We start from the raw sequence: 16,792 nt of genomic DNA on the forward strand, positions 1-16,792 counted from the left end.
CAAGAGTCTGATGGCTCAGTTGGTGATAAAAATCAACACTTTTCATAAACTAGGCAATAATATGCAAAATATCTGCAGCACAACTAGAAGTGTAAGACAGAGACCAAATATTGAACCGTGACGCACTGCAGATGGAGCAGCTGGGGCTGACCAGTTAACGTGGTCAACGGCACTGAGTGAGCACCACAGAGATGGAACCAGCCGTGGGAGGACTTGATTCAGGGAGGGTCTGACCAAGAGACATCCACACAGCAAGACTGAAAACAGAGGGACGTTAACTGCAGAGAACTGGACGCAGGCGAGAGACGCCTCTAGCCGCCACGGCCAAGGAGCGGAGGGCAGCGATTTCCCAAAGCCCAGGCCCGAGTCACCCGGCAGAAGTAGGAATCAGGGCTGGCTGTTCCCACCTTCGAGGGCCTGGAGAAGGCTCAGACAGCGCCAGGGTTGCTGTCCCAGCGGGGACATACCCTAGATTCCCCCAACACTATCTCCCATTGGCCACAACGGGACAAAAACCAACTGACCAGGAGTCAGGGAGGGCAGCCGATAGGGGCAGGTCCGAGGGCAAACAGGCCCAGACCCACACGCATTCAACACTCTGCTCGTGGTTCTGAACACTCGCCACATTTCAGAACCACCCCAGAAATCCTGGCTGAGGGTTTGGACACCTGTGAGGTCTAAATGATCTGTAGGCAATTCAGGTAACAGCCTGGGCTGAGAAGTACTGCCCTAAGCACTGGTCAATGGAAACATGATGCTACAGTGTGTTCCTCCAGGACATGCTCGGAGGACCTGGAAGCAAGGGCTGGCTCATGGGCAGGTGTGGGTGTTCTCAGCGTAAAGAAACAGGAAGACAACCGTGTAAGTCAAACTACAAATGTACTGACATTCCATTTTCCAGAGTTACAATAAATGAATTATTGAAATTAAACATCTAGTTTTATAAATAGAGCCTGAAACAAATGAGAAAATGACCCTTTGATCAGAAAGATACACCGTGTTCAGGCATTACCAGGAAAAATTCAAGATGTCAAATATATCAAAAGCCAGGAGATTTCTATTACTCACTTCCTAGTTTGTACACTATTTTTGTTAAAAGAAAAAAAAGGAAATAAGCTGGCATATATATTTACAAATACAAAAAGGAAACCATTTTGTTAGGGAATGGTTTTCTGACAGTATCTGTCTACACAACAGACAGAGATTCGTGAGCATTCAGTACTTTAGCACTGAAAAGATACGCAGAATCGTAACAGAGAGCCACCACTTCACAGGAGCGCCGTGGTGCCCACGCACCAACCCAGACGTCACTCAGCATTCTTACCTCCTGCTATCCCAGCCTCCTGAGGAAGTCTGTCACACACAGGGATGGAAAGATGAAACCTAACACCCTTGGGGGAAAATAAGAATCTAAAAAGAACAACAATTGTTCAAAATAATTTGGGAAGCCTCCGAAGACGAGCCATGCCCCGGCTATGAGACATGTCCATCAAGGAGGGGATGTCTATTTTGATTTTGTGCGACTATTTTGAGGACATTCTGAAAGCCCCTTTCTAACTCACACTACCCAAGAAGTAAACCATCAGGGTGACAGGTTCGTGCAGCACACTCCATCCCGGATGACCCGACACAGCCCGGTGGCCTTCTTCCCGTCAAACTTGAGTTTTTGTCTCTGATTTCCCATCTATCAGATCTCCAAATCCCAGTTTCTCCAGTGGTTCTTGTGCCATCAGCTGCCTAAAAGAAAAATTGACAGTTGTCAAGGTGGACGGTGAAGACGATGAAGAGACATCAACGCAAGGCTGTGCCAGCTCTGTTCACTCGCTGTCATCTCACCCCCAAACCATTCTTAGGAAGACTGATCCCCTGAGCAGTACCGTTAGAACTGAGCCCCTCTGCCGGGCCCCTCCCCACGGGGTAGAGTCAACACAGTCAACAGGATGAGCCCCCCGAAGTCTAACAGCCCCCCTCTGGGCCACACTGCCAGCACCTGGGACCTGAGGGTTTCTGAGGCCCTCCTCTTCCCGAGCAACACGTGCACCTCTAGACTCGAGAGGGGCAGCCGCTGATGGATGGTGTGCACCCTGGGGTGTCCACGTAGGATGCACGCAGCCCTCTGGGTGCAGGGTGGAGCCAGGACCAGGAAAGGAAGGGGTGGGCTGTGGCCGGACTCCCCAAACTGCCACATTCTGGAGCAGATGTGTGAGGAGTCCAGGGCTCCAACTTCAACCTGGCTCCCAGGTCACTGTGACGGGGCACTTGACAAGGCAGGGGACAGAAAAGACTTTATTTGGTACTTGTTAGCTTTACTTATAGCTTAGCAATATCGGACATACGTGCCCTGCTCCTGGTCCCTTCTCTACAACCACCTCTGCGCCACCCTCCCGCTGTGTCCGTTTAAGTCAGAACCACAAAGATCAAGATGCCCAGCACCGAGCCTCCCCCAGCCTGCCTCCCATCACTCACACTCCAGGGGAGAGAGATCGGGTTTTGTTTTGTTTGGGGGTGGGGGTGGGACGACAGCAACTCTCAGAGAGGCCATCCGTCCTCTGTGGTGGTGAGAGCACAGGTCCCTCCGGAGCCTGGGCAAGCAGCTCACCTCCCAGACTCATCAGGAGAATTTAATAGGAACCGCCAGCCCAAGCCTGGCATACGGGATGCCCCGCCACGTGCCGGCCGCCATCGTTCACACCGTGTCCCACCTTACACCACTGTGTTCATTTATCCCCCACCACCTGGGCAGGCTAGGACATTCAGACCCAGGGGCCACCCAACCATGCTGGAGACCTCAGAACGTCTGTGAGGTGCCTGCTCAGGTGACCGCAATTTCTGCAGGTTCTGTGGGGTCCAGTGCGAGCTGGCCACACTTCTTTTTTTTTTTTTTTTAAGATTTTATTTATTCATTTTCTTTCCCCCCAAAGCCCCAGTAGATAGTTGTATGTCATAGGTTCACATCCTTCTAGTTGCTGTACGTGGGACTCGGCCTCGCGTTGGACGGAGAAGTGGTGCCTTGGGGCGTGCCCGGGATCCGAACCCGGGCCGCCAGCATCAGAGCGCGCACACTTAACCGCTAAGCCACGGAGCCGGCCCTGGCCACACTTCTGCAGAAACACAAAACAGCTCTGGGAAATAACCTCTCATAGCACAACTCCCTGATTTTTCTATAGGCCGACCTCACTAAGAAAACTAAATATAATAACCGTTTTAAACAGCCAGAATGTTTGAGATTTGCTTTCAAAGACTTCAGCAGTGGAGACAACAAAAAGTGGGGGGAAAGAGGAAAAACAAAGGGAGACTGTTGGCAATTACTGATGCTGGGGGATGGGGCACAGGTTTCATGGTCCTGTTCTCTTTACCTTTGTGTGCGCTTGTAATGTGTGTTCTCTAATGGACAACTTCCATTACAGTAACCTAGAATCCACTTAAAAACAAAAAGTCCTCTTGTAGGCCAGACTAAGTCATTTGACCATGTCCCTAGAAGCACTGGACAAGCTGGATGGGCCACCTGAAGAGTGGCCTCGCTGCCTTCCCAGCGCCCGGTGCCCTCTGGGTGGTGCGACGGCGGCCCTGCTCCTGCCCTGTAGTCCCAGGCGAGCTATGCAGCCCTCTGGCCCTTGTCTCAGCATCTTAGGAACCAGGGCGGGACCAGAAGGCTCAGGCATCTCCACAAATATCAGGGACGCCCTGTATGCACCCCGTGTCCCACGCAGGATACAGAGTGAAGCAGGTGCACTGATTCTGTAGGAAGCTACAATCAGCAAGGAAAGAAGTGCAATAAAACAACAAAAACCAACAAAATGAAACACACTAAAAACAAACTGGAGCCCAGGAAACACTAAGACCTAGAGACATCAACTGCTATGTAAGCTCAGAAGACGGAGCATCCCTCTCACGTCTGGAAAATCAGGGAGTGTCATGGGAAAGGTGGCCAGTCTGCCCTGGAAACAGGCATGGAGCTGGGAGACAGAAGGTGGGCAGCAGGGACAGAGGATGCTGGGGGAGCTGGGCGGCAAAGTGAAGGGCTCAGGGCAGCCCAGAGCTGAGACTCGGCCGTGCAGGCGCTGAGAAACCCCAGGTGGGCGAGGCTAAGACGGTGGGGGCCGCTCAGCCTCCAACAACCTCCCTTATCATGTGGTCTCTGAACTCTCTGTGTTGGCCTGGTGAAAGGCCACTAGACGACCCCAAAGGCCAGTGTCCTCAACCTGGCGGAGAGGGGCCGAGTGTGGGAGTGAAAGCACACAGACAGGCTCTGAGGGGCTGGCCCGCCCTTGGGCACGTCGCCAGCCAGCGGTCCCTTTCCCTGCGTCAGGTCCATCACTCACCTATCAGGAAAATGTCCCCAGAACAGCAAACCCCAGGCAGTACCATTTAACCTGGCAGTGGAGTAAAGTAGTTCCACAGCAGTGGAACTCACTAGACACTCCTTAAACCCGAATCAGGCAAACAATGATAAATTTTCACCACACCTTGGCAAAAGAGTACAATGGCCAACAGTTCTTAAGACTGACCTCTCAGACTTCACTGTGGTCAGCAGAGCGATGACCCCCAGATGACACCCTAGTCCCTGGAACCTGTGTTCCCTTACGTGGTGGGGGGACTTAAGGTTGCAGATGGAAATAAACTCGCTAACCAGCTGATTTCGAGATAAGGAGATTATCCTGGATTATCCAAGTGTACTCAACCTAATCACAGGAATCCTCAAAACCAGAGAACCTTCCCTGGCTTTGGTCAGAGAGGAAAATGTGAGGAGGAGGAAGGATAAGAGCAATGTAGCACTGTCAGTTTTGAAGATGGAGAAAAGCGGGCCCCTCTAAAAGCTGGAAAAGGCAGGAAATGGATCCTCCACTGGAGCCTCCAGGGGGACCAGCCCTGCCCACGCCTGGATTGTAGCCCCATGAGACCCATGTCAGACTTCTCACTACAGAGCTGAGATGACACGCTCGTGTTGTTGAGGCCGCCTCGTCTGTGACTCGTGACGGCAGGCGCAGGGAGCGAACAGTTGCTCTTCCTGATGCACTGTTATAACGGTAAAGACCTGCGTGTTTAGCGGCACAAAGAAGGAACAAGGAGGAAAAACTACAAGCCAAATAAAACGTGGTTCAGGATATCCTCCTTCCACAAATCCATAAACCTTTGTAAGATCCAGCTCCTTGGCAAGATCACCAAAAATGCCTATAACATTTAGTAAGTTCTAAAGCCAAAAAGGATGATTCTAATGCCTCTCTTTAGCATGAGGGAACTGACCAAGGAAAACGTTTCATTTCCTGGTCAGTGTTTTTTAAGTGGAGCCATTAAGATGACCCTGGAATCTTCATGGAAAGCAAAATTGCTCTCAATTGTTTATTCCAGTGCCATCATTTTAGAGGCACTGAATTCATGATTCACTGCAACTGAAGTTTTATGTATTCCATAGTCTTTAGGGCCAGAGTAATGATAAAAATAAGTAATATTTACCAGCCTCACCCTCAAGTGTGCGGAGCCTTTCCTTCCTAGGGACCATCTCCTTTAACCTCGCACAGCCCAGTCAGGGGGCCCGGCCTTCCTGCCCCCAAGCACACCAGGATTCAGCCCTACAGCCCACTGATGCTCCCGCAATGAGCAGGAACCGGACCGAAAACAATTACCGAGGCTGAGGATCACGGATCACATGTGTATTTGCTGTTGTCTTTGCCGACAACGTAATCTCAATTTCAACAGTTTTTCCTGTGAGAAAATGTGATCCACATCTCAAATAGCATATGTGCTTTTACATCAGGCAAAAATGGCCCCCAAGTCCTCATGAGGCAACCTTAAAAACTATTGTGGTCCAGTTTTTTTAAAAAGATGCATATGGAAATAAGCAGGAGTAAAATAACGTTTGGGATTTCAGCACATTATCCAGACTATCCTCTACTTTTGTATGTTTGAGGATTTTCATTAAAAACAAACCAAAGTCTATGGTCAAAATAACCGACCAACTTAGAATCACACCCTGTACATTCACCTAAACATCGCCTGACCAACCAGTGAAGCCATTTGAAATCATGGAACCCACAGAGCGGCCAACGGCGGCCCTCTCTCCCTGCCGTCCTCAGCGGGCCTCAGGGAGCCTGGTCCACAGAAGCTGTGCCGAGCCAGGCACTGCCACGTGGAGACCTGGGCAGCTCACTCCCAGGGGCAAACGGGGAAAAAAGAGGGAGCCCTTCTGCTGGTCCTGCCTGAAAGCCTCATCAGGCAAGCCTGGAGGCTTGCAGACCCAAACCAGCCAAACCGTCTGGAGAAACCCCAAGCAGGAGCTGCAGGGCACTGCAGTCGGCATAGGGCTGATTAATGTGAGCTTCAGAGGGCAGCCACCTGCTCACACGCTCACACAGGGCAGAGACTAACCTCACTGCGTCTCCAAACCGTGGAGGCACCAAGAAGACACTTTCTTAGTTCGTTTTTTAAAGATGCATCAGTTTAAAAGACAGTCATTTAAACATGTGGGTCCCACCAATGTGCTATTTAAAGATGGAAAGAGCAGGATTCAGGGTGGCCCTCTGTCAAATCTAAGCCCCTGTGAGCCCGAACAGCTCAAAAGGCAGAACAAGGGCCTCACACAAGGGCCACATGCCAAGAAGGCACATCACCCTCAAAGTCCCAAATGTCCACAGGCAGCCCTTGACACACCTGTGGGCCTGAAAAGCACAGTGGATTTTGCCTTGAGGGAAATATCTGCGTTTGTTATGGGAAAATGGAAATGAGGCTCAAAGTGGATTGGTTTATATCAACCTGTCTTGAGACAAGGCTGTCTGAAGACTGGATTCCTTAGTGAGCTAAGGAGGGGCTCTGAAGACAGAAATAGAAGTTCCTACCCCCACTATGTAATTATACACACTTTACCCCATTAAGGATTAGAACAGTTCTTATTTTAAGTAAAATCTCAACGGATCGTAGTTAGAAACATTTTTGTTCTGTTTCAAAGAGAGCTCTGGTGAATCCTGGTTAAGACAGGACAAATCACTCATATCTCATCATTTCTTAAACAGCCATTGTCCTCCCTGTCACATTCCACACAGCTCTGAGTCTGAGGGGGAACAAATAACAGAGTGCATATTCTTATGTCTGAGAACATGAAAGAAAGAAACTGCGAACCCACAACCTTCCATGCTTTTGACTCAGTCAGCACTTCTATGTGTATCATTCTGAAACTTTAACGACAGGTCAGGAGCACCCAAATCTGGAGAGAAAATACTCTGAGCAATGCACTTGGGTGTGATGCTATCACTCAAGAAAAATGCCAGTATCTGCTAAACAACTTTCAGACAATTTAATCTGATGAGCCTCAATTTCATGGACCAGTGGGTCTCCAGTTCTGAAACAGAGAGGTCGAACCGCGCGAGGCCTGAATGAGTCTACTGCACCAACCTCTTGTGGAAAATGTTTTGGTGGGAGAGGTGGGAAGTGGGAGAAGTGGCAACCGTTAGCATGTACTTGCCTCTCCATTCTACATTCTAGATATTCTTTGGATTCATTTCTGCACAGAGCGTTTTCAAAATTGTTGTCGCGGAGACACTTCATGAATTTCTCTTTAAAGCTTTTACATTCGCCTAGAACGAAAAATAAAACATCATTTTCTCTTTAAGGTGGAAACACGACACGTTCACACCTCAGCCTTACCCTTGTTTTCTCCAGAAACACGCTGATACCACAGTGGACAGAACAAACCTACAGCGTGGGGGACTGGGTGCAGGAAAGGGGCGAACCCGGGTGGCGCGTACGGGGCGGGGGGGGGGGGGGGAGGGTCACTGCGCCATCCTTGGCTGAGCGTTTGGAAAATTCATGGTCAAATGTCGGGAAAGAAAAACAATCTATAAATAATTGATGAAATCTATAAATTTCAAAGCCCTAACTTTCACGGAGGCTCACCTCAACAGCTCTCCCAAAACCAGAACTCCGGCCACTAAATGCGCGACCGGCAGCATTTTTCGGTTTCCCACAAGGTGCCAAGAACGAGTCATCTGAGCCCCAACGTGAACACCGCAGAATCGACAACGGCTGACGGCGCTTGTGACACTACGTTCCCCGACCAGAGGGGCCCACGCGCTCGGCGCCGGGGCAGCTTCCGAGAGTCACCTCCCTGGTCCAGGAGGGCCATCGCCTGTCCGGCAACCACCCCCGGACCGCGCGGGGAGGCCCTGGGCGGGGCTGAGCCAGCCTCAGTTTCCCTACCACCCCGCGCGGAGGCCAGTGGCCCACCGCGTCGCGCGGCTTCCCCGGGCTGGGATCCGGGCCTCAGAGCGCCCGCCGGCCTCCCGCCGCTCACCGAAGTGATCCAGCGGGAAGCTGCCCTTGTCCGGGGGCCGCGGCTGGAAGCTCTTGGACCCGAAGTTCATGGCCGTCGACATGATGGCACCTCCCAGACCCTCCGAGCGCGACGCGCGCAGTACGCAAGGCAGCCGGCCGAGCGCCGAGCAGGACACGCGCGAGCGCCGAGCACGTCGAGCGACAGGCGGCCCGCCCCGGCCTCGTCGCACAGGCCTCGCCCCCGCCGCCTGGGCCCCGCCTCCCCACAGCCATGGCCCCGCCCCACCGTCTCAAGGCTCCGCCCCCACGGTCATGACCCCCGCCCCCCACCGCCTGGGCCCCGCCTGCTCATCGCCCAGGCCCCGCCCCTAGTCACCCAGGCCCCGCCCCCTCCCCCGCCGGGCTCTGAAAGGCCCTGATGGCCCCTGGGCCGGTTGCTTTGCCTGGCCTCTCCTGTCTGGGCAGTCTGACCCTCTCAACAACCCAGGGGCAGAGGCTCAGCTATGAGGAAACAGAAGTTCAGAGAAGTTCAGTAACTTGCCCAAGGACACACAGCTTCAATCCACAAGAAGCCCAGGGCAGGCGGACTCGCAAGTCCTGACAGGCTGTCCAGTGTCTCTGCCTCTCCGTGTGTCTGGAGGGCTCTTCCCCACCGGCAGTGGGCACGAGGGCCTGATCCTGGGCTTGGCCGGTGAGAAGGAGTGAGTGCAGTCATGCACCGCGTCACGACGTTTCGGTCAACAACAGAACACATATACAACAGCAATCCCATAAGATCAGCACCATGTAGCCTAGGTGTGTAGTGGGCTGTACCATGTAGGTTTGTGTAAGGACACTCTGTGATGTTCACACAACAACAAAGTCGCCCAAAGATGCATATCTCAGAACACGTCCCCGTCGTTAAGCGCTGTGTGACTGTAGCAGCTTCCTGTGGCCGCGTAAACAAGTACACACACCGGGCGACTTAGAACAGCAGAAGCTTACTCTCTCCCACTGCTGGGGGCCAGCCGTCTGAGACGGAGGTGTCGGCAGGCTGGTTCCTCCTGGAAGTTCTGAGGGGAGTCTGCCCCAGGCTCTCCCCTCACTGCTGGGGGTCTGCCATCAGTCCTTGGTGCTCCTGGGTGTGTAGACGCATCGCCCCGATCCCTGCCTCTGTCTTCACATGGCCTCCTCCCTGTGTGTCCGTGTCCACATGTCCCCTCTTATAAGGACACAGTCATATTGGGTTAGAGCCACCCTAAGGACCTCATCTTAACAGGTTACATCTGCAATGACCCTGTTTCCAAAAAGGTCACATTCTAAGGTATTGGGAGGTAGGACTTCAACACATGAATTCTGGGGGACACAATTCAACCCCTAACAGACTAAAAGTGCATAAGCAGTTAAGCCCCTGGCAGTCGTTTATTGTTGTTGTTATGGCAACAATAACAACAGTGAAGGGCTCAGCGGAGGCGCCAGCTCTCCCCGCAGAGCCTCTTCCCAGCCCTGTGCCCGGGCAGCCCCCCAACTCTGGGCCTCCGGTTTTCCCCTGGGTGATGGGGGAGGCGGGCACTGCCCTCCCCACGTGTCATCTGATTCTGCCGTGAGCTCCACCTCCACCCGCATATCCATCCTGCCCGGTTCACAATTCCTGAGCACCAGCTGTGTGCCAGGCCCTGGAGATAACACCCAGGGTCCTCAGCAGCACAGAGCTACCCCAGCCGGCCCCTCTGAACAAGCTTTCTCACCCCCAGGGCCCTGACGGGACCAGCTCCTTCTAACATCAGGAGGAGAAGCGGATTCCAGCAACTGAGGGGCCTCCCCAGAAATCCTGGCCAACCAGTCCCACCACCCCCCACCCCAGGGCCTGCCCTCTCTTCAAGGCCTGGCTTGGATGCCCCCCCAAGAAGGCATCCAGGCCCCCCCGCTCCCCGGCTCCCCAGCAGGCCCGCCCCTCCGCAGTGCACGCCCCTGGATCTCTGTGCCTGAGGTAGGGTTCCACTCTGTGTGTCCAGGGCCAGCATAGAGTTGGCACCAGATGTTGGTGGGCCGTACAGCGGGGCTCCGCAGGGAGAGCCCATTCCAGTTGTCAGTGGCTTGATCAGTCTGGGGTTCTGGGCCCACTTAAAACCACAAAAGGAAAATCGCACCTTGTTCTTGTCATATAAACAACCATTTTACAGTGCTGGAACCAGGGGCTGCGCACTAGGTTGTTCATTAATATGTTTCCAGGGCTGTGAACAATAGAAGCTTTTATTACCCAGCAAATAGCCCTTTTCCACTTGACTAGATCTCACCACTTAGCAGTAAAAAGGCCAGCCCTCCCCACAAGGTTGCCTGCAGCCTCTTGGTCTAGCGGCCCAGTGGGACCATCGGAGGCCCGGTGACCTCGAGGTGAGAGCCAGCTTTAATTGACACGTCTGCGCCCGGCAAAGGATTATTGCTTTACAGGAGATGTTTAGCTGGGAGAGAAGGGAAGAGATTTTGGAACCCCTCTATGTGCTGGGCTGTTTTGCATGGGATCCTGGGGCCTAGAACAATGCCTGACGCACAGCAGGTGTTCAGTTCATACATTTTGAAGAATGAGCCCAGCTGGGCAGGTGTTGTAACCCTCATCTCAAACACGGAGAAACGCAAAGGGGCTGAGGCCCTTGCCTGAGGTTACGTACCCAGAGGACACGTCACCTACGCCAGTAACAGACAGCCTGACTCGGTGGTGGGAAGCGGCAATCATCGGCTTTGCTCGTGCACTTGCCGGGTGGGCAGGCCCTGGTGGAGTCGGCCCCGCATGGTCACTCAGCCTCAGGCTGAAGGACCCCGCTTTGAGATGGCGTGCTCACATGGCTGGGAGCGTGACCAGGGTCCTGTGGGCCGTGGCTCCCCTGCACGTGGCTGCTTGGGCTCCCTCATGGCATGGTGGCCGAGTCCTACGTGCAGGATCCCAGGAGAAGCAGGCGGAAGCTGCATTGCTTTTGTGATCTAGCTCAGAAGTCACAGAGCATTGCCTGTGGTTACCCACCCCCAGACTCAAGGGCAGAGACGCCCGCTCTGGATGGCAGGAAGGCAAATTACACAAAGAGCTTGTGGGCAGGGCGATGTTCCCGTGGCCGTGGTTGGGAGATGCCATCCACCGCCCTGAGGAGTGCAGGGGCTGAGTGTGGAACCAGGTCTGTGTAACTCCAAACCCTCTGGTGTCAAGTTCTGTGACCTGAGCCAGCCAGTAAGAGCATTGCGTCCCCCTGGCCATAGGGATTGCTCAAGGCTGGGCATCTGGCCAGCCGGGCCTGGCCTGTCAGGTCTGAGGAACAATCCCCAGGCTTCTGCTTGAGTACCAGGATGGAGCCGGCAGAACCTCCCGCTGGACGGCAGCTGGGAGGAGGCGGGCCAGGGTGGCGGACAGTCATCGTGCCACCAGGAGGAGAGAGCCCACCTGAGAGGGAAGCCAGCGATCCAAGAAGCGAGGAGAATTCACCCGAAGCCCAATAACATCATCTGGCCCCTGGACCAATCCTTGCCTGAAACTAGATCCGGCTATCTTTCCACTATAATAAATTCTGCTGTCAAAGTATAACTTTCTATTTCTCAGAACAAAGTATAACTATGTTCTGAGAACAGAGTTCTCAGACAAATAGATACTGAGTAAATAGATACTGTGTCAGAGTTCTACCTAACCCATTAATGAGGGAACTTGGCCACATGACAAAGCTGACTCAAAGAAGAGTGCCCGAATCCCTAGGAAAACAAAGAACGCTGGGATAAGATTGCTAAGTGGGACACAGAACTGGTTAATATCTTACGGTTCAATAAAACCACAACCTTTGGGATTACCTTTTCTGCCAGACAGAAATCATTTGCACTTTTACAAGAGAACAATCACTTGCAGCTTTCCTGTTTTCTACAAGTTAACGTCTAGCCTTATGGCCCTGGGCCCTGTCACTAATAAATGTAAGTCAAATAAAGTGACCTCCTGGGAGTGTCAAACGATGCTCAGGCAGGCTGTTTAGACAATGACCTGGAGGATGACGATGGAGGGGCACAATGTCATCCATTTGCCCCATTTCTGAGTATTGGTGAATTTTTCTGAACACTGCTTCTATGAGTCTCCTGGGGCTGCCGTAATGAAGGACCACAAACTGGGGGCTTAAACACCAGAAATTTATCCTTTCCCAGCTCTGGAGGCCGGAAGTCTGAAATCCAGGTGTCTCAGGGCTGTGCTCCCTCTGAAGGCTCCAGGGGAGGCTCCTTCCTGCTCCTCCAGCTCCTGGGGACTCCAGACACCCTTGGCTCGTGGCCGCCTCCTCCATCTCTGCCTCTGTCATCACATGGCCGTCTTCCCTCTGAGCCTGTGCTGCTGTCTCCTTTTTTTTTCTCGGTGAGGAAGATTAGCCCAGAGCTAACATCTGCTGCTAATCCTCCTCTTTTTGCTAAGGAAGATTGGCCCTGGGCTAACATCTGTGCCCATCTTCCTCTACTTTATATGTGGGACACCTGCCACAGCATGGCTTGACAAGCGGTGTGTAGGTCTGTGCCCTTGATCCAAACCCGCGAAACCCCGGCCGCTGAAGCGGAGCTTGTGAACTTAACCACTACGCCACCGGGCCAGCCCCGGTCTCCTTTTTTATAAAGACATCAGTCATTGCATTAGGGGCCACCCTCATCCAGGATGACCTCGTCTAAACTTGATTATGTCTGCAAAGACCCAATGTCCAAATAAGGTCACATTCTGAGGTTCTGGGTGGACATGAATTTGGGGGGGATGCCAGTCGACCCAGTTCACTGCTCCAGCCAGTTTGGGGTTCTTTTCCCCTGTACATGGTCCCGACTGGTCCCGACTGGCACAGAACAGCTGGGTCCAGATGCCATGAGACATGGAGGAAGGTCCTCACAGGCAGCTGGAGGAGCCTTTCTAAAACCCAAGAAGTGTGGGTGGGACCTCGAAGCTCAGGAGTCATGAGCTTTAAAACGGTTCTCATGTCAAGAAAATGGGCGTGCTGGCCTCCAGAGGAGGTGAGGGCAGAGAAGAGAGACGGCAGGACAGAGCCTGGAAGCCCCGCTCAGCATGTGGCAGTGGATGTTGGGGGGCAGGAAGGGGAGGAGCATCAGAGAGGCGGGGGCACCCAGAGTGAGGACCCAGAAGGTGGGGGCTCCTCCCGACGACCTCCATTGTGGGAGGTGGGTGGGAAGAGCCACGCCCTGGGTGGGTCAGTGGGTGCAAGGACTTCGCTGGGCCCGGAGGGAACGTCCCCCGGAATCTAACAAGGAGCAACCCCGAGGCTCAGGGACCTGTTTCTAGGAACTTATTTTACAGCAACCCTTGCAACCGTGCACAAAGATATTTGCACACAGAGGTTTTTAGCAGGATGTTTTTAACAGCGGACAGGCGCGTGCCCGGCCCAGAGACGAGGCAACAGTTATGTAGGAGGAAGCTTCTGTCTGATCCCGGCCACACTGTTACCCTAAAAATAAAGCAAGGACAGAGGGAGGGAGGGTTGCAGGGGCAGGAGGAAGCTCTGGAGCACACATGGGAGGGGGACTCACCTCACTGAGGGCGCTGGTAGACTTCAAGACATTCCTGCTGGTGTGTCTGTGATCTACGTATATGGATGAATATCCTGACTAATACCTACGCACATAAGAGACTCTGCCAGATGTTGCAGTGGGTTGACTGGTGGCCCCCCAAAGATGTGCCCACCTGGTCCTTGCCGACATGACTAAGGTGAGGATCTCAAGGTGAGATCTTCCTGGATTAGGGTGGCCGAGGAGCACCAGCGGCCACCAGGAGCTGGAAGGGGCAGGCAGGTCCTGCCCAGCACCTCCGAGGGCCTGGCCCTTCTACCCCACAGCACAGACCGCTCTCCACGGAGGACGCACGTCTGTTGTTTGAACCCCGGTCTCTGATTCTTGGGGCTGCAGCCCCAGGACACTCAGACAGAAGTGAACTGAGGGGTCGTTGGGAACCAGGACAGGACCCTTTTGGAGGGCTGGGGGGTGGAAAGAGGGGAGCAGAGGGGGGCAGCTGCTCTTTCTAGAAGTTTGGCTGAGAAAGTGGGTGAAGCATGTGGGAGGAATATCATTATTGTGGTTGTCGTTGTTGTTTTAAGCTCAGGTAGGAAGGGCACTAGGTGAGCCACTGGACGCCCAGGGACCTGACGAAACGTGGCCCGGGGGGCTGCTGGGAGGGACTTCCCAAGGCCCTGCCAGCACTGTCTGTGAGGTCCACTGTATTCCGGCCCTGCAGACACTGGAGACAGAGCAGTGCGGCCCCACCCACAGGGAGGACTGACCTCGAGCCCCCCCCAGATGGGCAAGGGGCTCCAGAAGGATCCAGGCTGGAGTCGGGGCTCCCAGAAGAAGCACATTGAGGGTGGTTGAGACAGACACTCTCCACCCCCGCCCCCCACAGACTCTTCCAGAACCTTGCCCCTCCCCCATCCAGTTCCCCCGCCTGGGATCTGGGCTGGCCTCAGGACTCCCCTAAGGTGGCAAAGCTGCATGACTCCAAAGGTCATAGATTGTGGCCGATGACTCTTGAATACTCATTCTTGAAGCTCAAACATGCGAGTTTATTCTCTCTCAGTCTGGAGGTCCGAAGTCCGAAATGGCTCTTGGGGGCTGAAATCTGGGTGGGACAGGGCTGGGTCCCTGGAGGCTCCAGGGAGCCTCCCCTTCTGGCCTCTTCCAGTTCCTGGAGGCCCCCGCGTCCTGGGCCCCAGCCGTCCTCTGCTCCATCCTGAGTCCTCCCATGCAGCCCTCTGGTTAGTTCTCCTCCTCCTTCCTTCTGGGCCCTGTGATCCCCTGGCCCCATCGATGACCCAGGATAATCTCCCCATTTCAAGATCAGTTCCATTTTCTGCCTTCAGTCCCCTTTGCCACGGAGACTGACGTGGTCACAGGTTCCTGGGATCAGGACATGGACATTCTGGGGGCTGTCATTCTGCTGGACGATTCCGTGGCTGTGACGTGTGGGACGAGCAGAACTGTAGGTCAGGGGTGCAGGGCGGGGCAAGCACAGGAAGTGGGGATGGGAGTGCTTCACATCTTGATTGACACTCATGTTGCCCAGATTTGACTCCGACAATCCCGAGCTTGAGCTCTGCTGGACAGGCGCTGAGAAGCTCTAGGTGCCCGTCTGGCCTCGCCTGGGCCCGGCCCATTGGGCCCCACACTGAGGGGGCCAGCCTGCCAGGTCCCCACAGTCACACACTGCTGGCTTTGTCCACACTAAATTCTAGGAACCAACTGGCCACTAGGATCAGGATGCCCATTGTGCAGACTGGGCAGACCAAGGCTCAGAGACGTGGAGCCACTGCCCCCGGTGGCACAGCTGATGAGCGAGTGGCAGAGTCGGGAATCTGACCAATGTGTCTGGTTCCCAAGCCTGTGCCCTTCACCACTACACCCCGTCTCGCTGGATGGTGGAACATCAGCAGAACAGCTGGTCAAAGTGGTTGATACTGAGAGCCGCAGTGGGTGCTGTGGGGGCCCCATCCTGACCCCCCACACCTGACGCACCGGCAGCCGGGTGGGGGCTGCTAACCCTCACAGCTGAGCCCCGCTTCCTCCTCCGAGAAATGGGGGCGACCCCGCTAGGCTGTTAGGAGGAGCTAACGGGTCCTGCAGGTAACACGCCAGAACCTGGGTCAGCCGGACCCGGTTCCAGAGAGCCCCCCTCCTGCACAGCCGTCCCTGCAGGGAACCCGCCTGCTCCTCAGGTGCCCAGACAGGCAGCACTGAGAGCTGGACCTCGCACCCAGCACAGCTCGTAGGTGACCAGGCCTCACTCAGCTGAAGGAGGAGGCCGTGGGGGACCGAGCCCTCCCCACACACAGGGACACCAAGTTCCCTGCCTCCAGCACCTCTGGCCACACTGCACCTTCCCACCAGAGCATCCTTCCCAGCTCAGGCCCCCGAGTGGCTCCCACGGCAGCGATCTGGGCCTGCCAGCTCTCTTTCCTCACGCCCCCCTCACCGTCCCCGCTTGCTCATACTTCCAGGCTTTGCACAGGCTGTTCCCTCTGCTAGAATGCCCTTCTCCCTGTGACTCATCTCTCTAGTTCAAACGCCTGAGGTGTTTTCGGTGGCAAAGCCACTGCCACACGGGCCTCTCCCACTGGGCCCTGAGGGCCCTTTTAGGATCCCTGTGCCACCAATTTCTGTAGCCCCAGCTGCTGCTCGGCCTAGCACACACTGGTTCTCAATAAACACTTGCTGAATTAATTAAGTGAACTGTCCTGGGCAGACAGGACCCCGAGCCTACGCACTCAGCAGCAGCCTTGGTACTGAGTGTTCAGCTCGAATGACCCAGAGACCCAGAGGTTAGAGACCTGTCTTCCCTCACTGCAGCCCCACGGCTGTGCAACAGGACAGCCTGCCTGCGAGATGATGAGCACCCCATTGCAGGAGGTATGCAAATTGAGGCTGGGAGGGGGTAAGGGCCTTCAGGCTGCCTTGGCTCTGGGGTTTGTGTAGGGGCGTGTATGGCACCCCAGGAGATAGGCCCCATGGTGAGGGGCCCAGCCGGCAGGGATGGGGTTCCAGCTGCCTCATG

The 16,792-nt window shown here is 54.5% G+C and overlaps 1 protein-coding gene across 1 annotated transcript; it reads right to left on the bottom strand.

Moving 5' to 3' along the window:
- Positions 1-862: 862 nt before the first annotated feature.
- On the bottom strand, positions 863-8,400 carry COX19 (cytochrome c oxidase assembly factor COX19). Its single transcript, XM_087417445.1, has 3 exons — positions 8,285-8,400; positions 7,453-7,568; positions 863-1,733 (listed from the first exon to the last, which is right to left on the bottom strand). The coding sequence occupies exons 1-3, from the start codon at positions 8,364-8,366 to the stop codon at positions 1,653-1,655; spliced, it is 279 nt and encodes a 92-aa protein (XP_087273571.1). The 5' UTR covers positions 8,367-8,400; the 3' UTR covers positions 863-1,652.
- Between the last annotated feature and the right edge of the window lie 8,392 nt (positions 8,401-16,792).

The sequence above is a fragment of the Ceratotherium simum genome, chromosome 26, assembly GCF_057802395.1.
Source record: "Ceratotherium simum simum isolate JZ-2026a chromosome 26, ASM5780239v1, whole genome shotgun sequence".
Lineage (NCBI taxonomy): Eukaryota > Metazoa > Chordata > Mammalia > Perissodactyla > Rhinocerotidae > Ceratotherium > Ceratotherium simum.

Coding starts and splice junctions, on each gene's coding strand:
- COX19 (XM_087417445.1), bottom strand. CDS start 8,366: ATGTCGACGGCCATGAACTTCGGGTCCAAGAGCTTCCAGCCGCGGCCC. Junction 7,569..8,284: donor CTTCCCGCTGGATCACTTCG/GTGAGCGGCGGG, acceptor TTTTCGTTCTAG/GCGAATGTAAAAGCTTTAAA. Junction 1,734..7,452: donor AATGTAGAATGGAGAGGCAA/GTACATGCTAAC, acceptor TCTTTTAGGCAG/CTGATGGCACAAGAACCACT.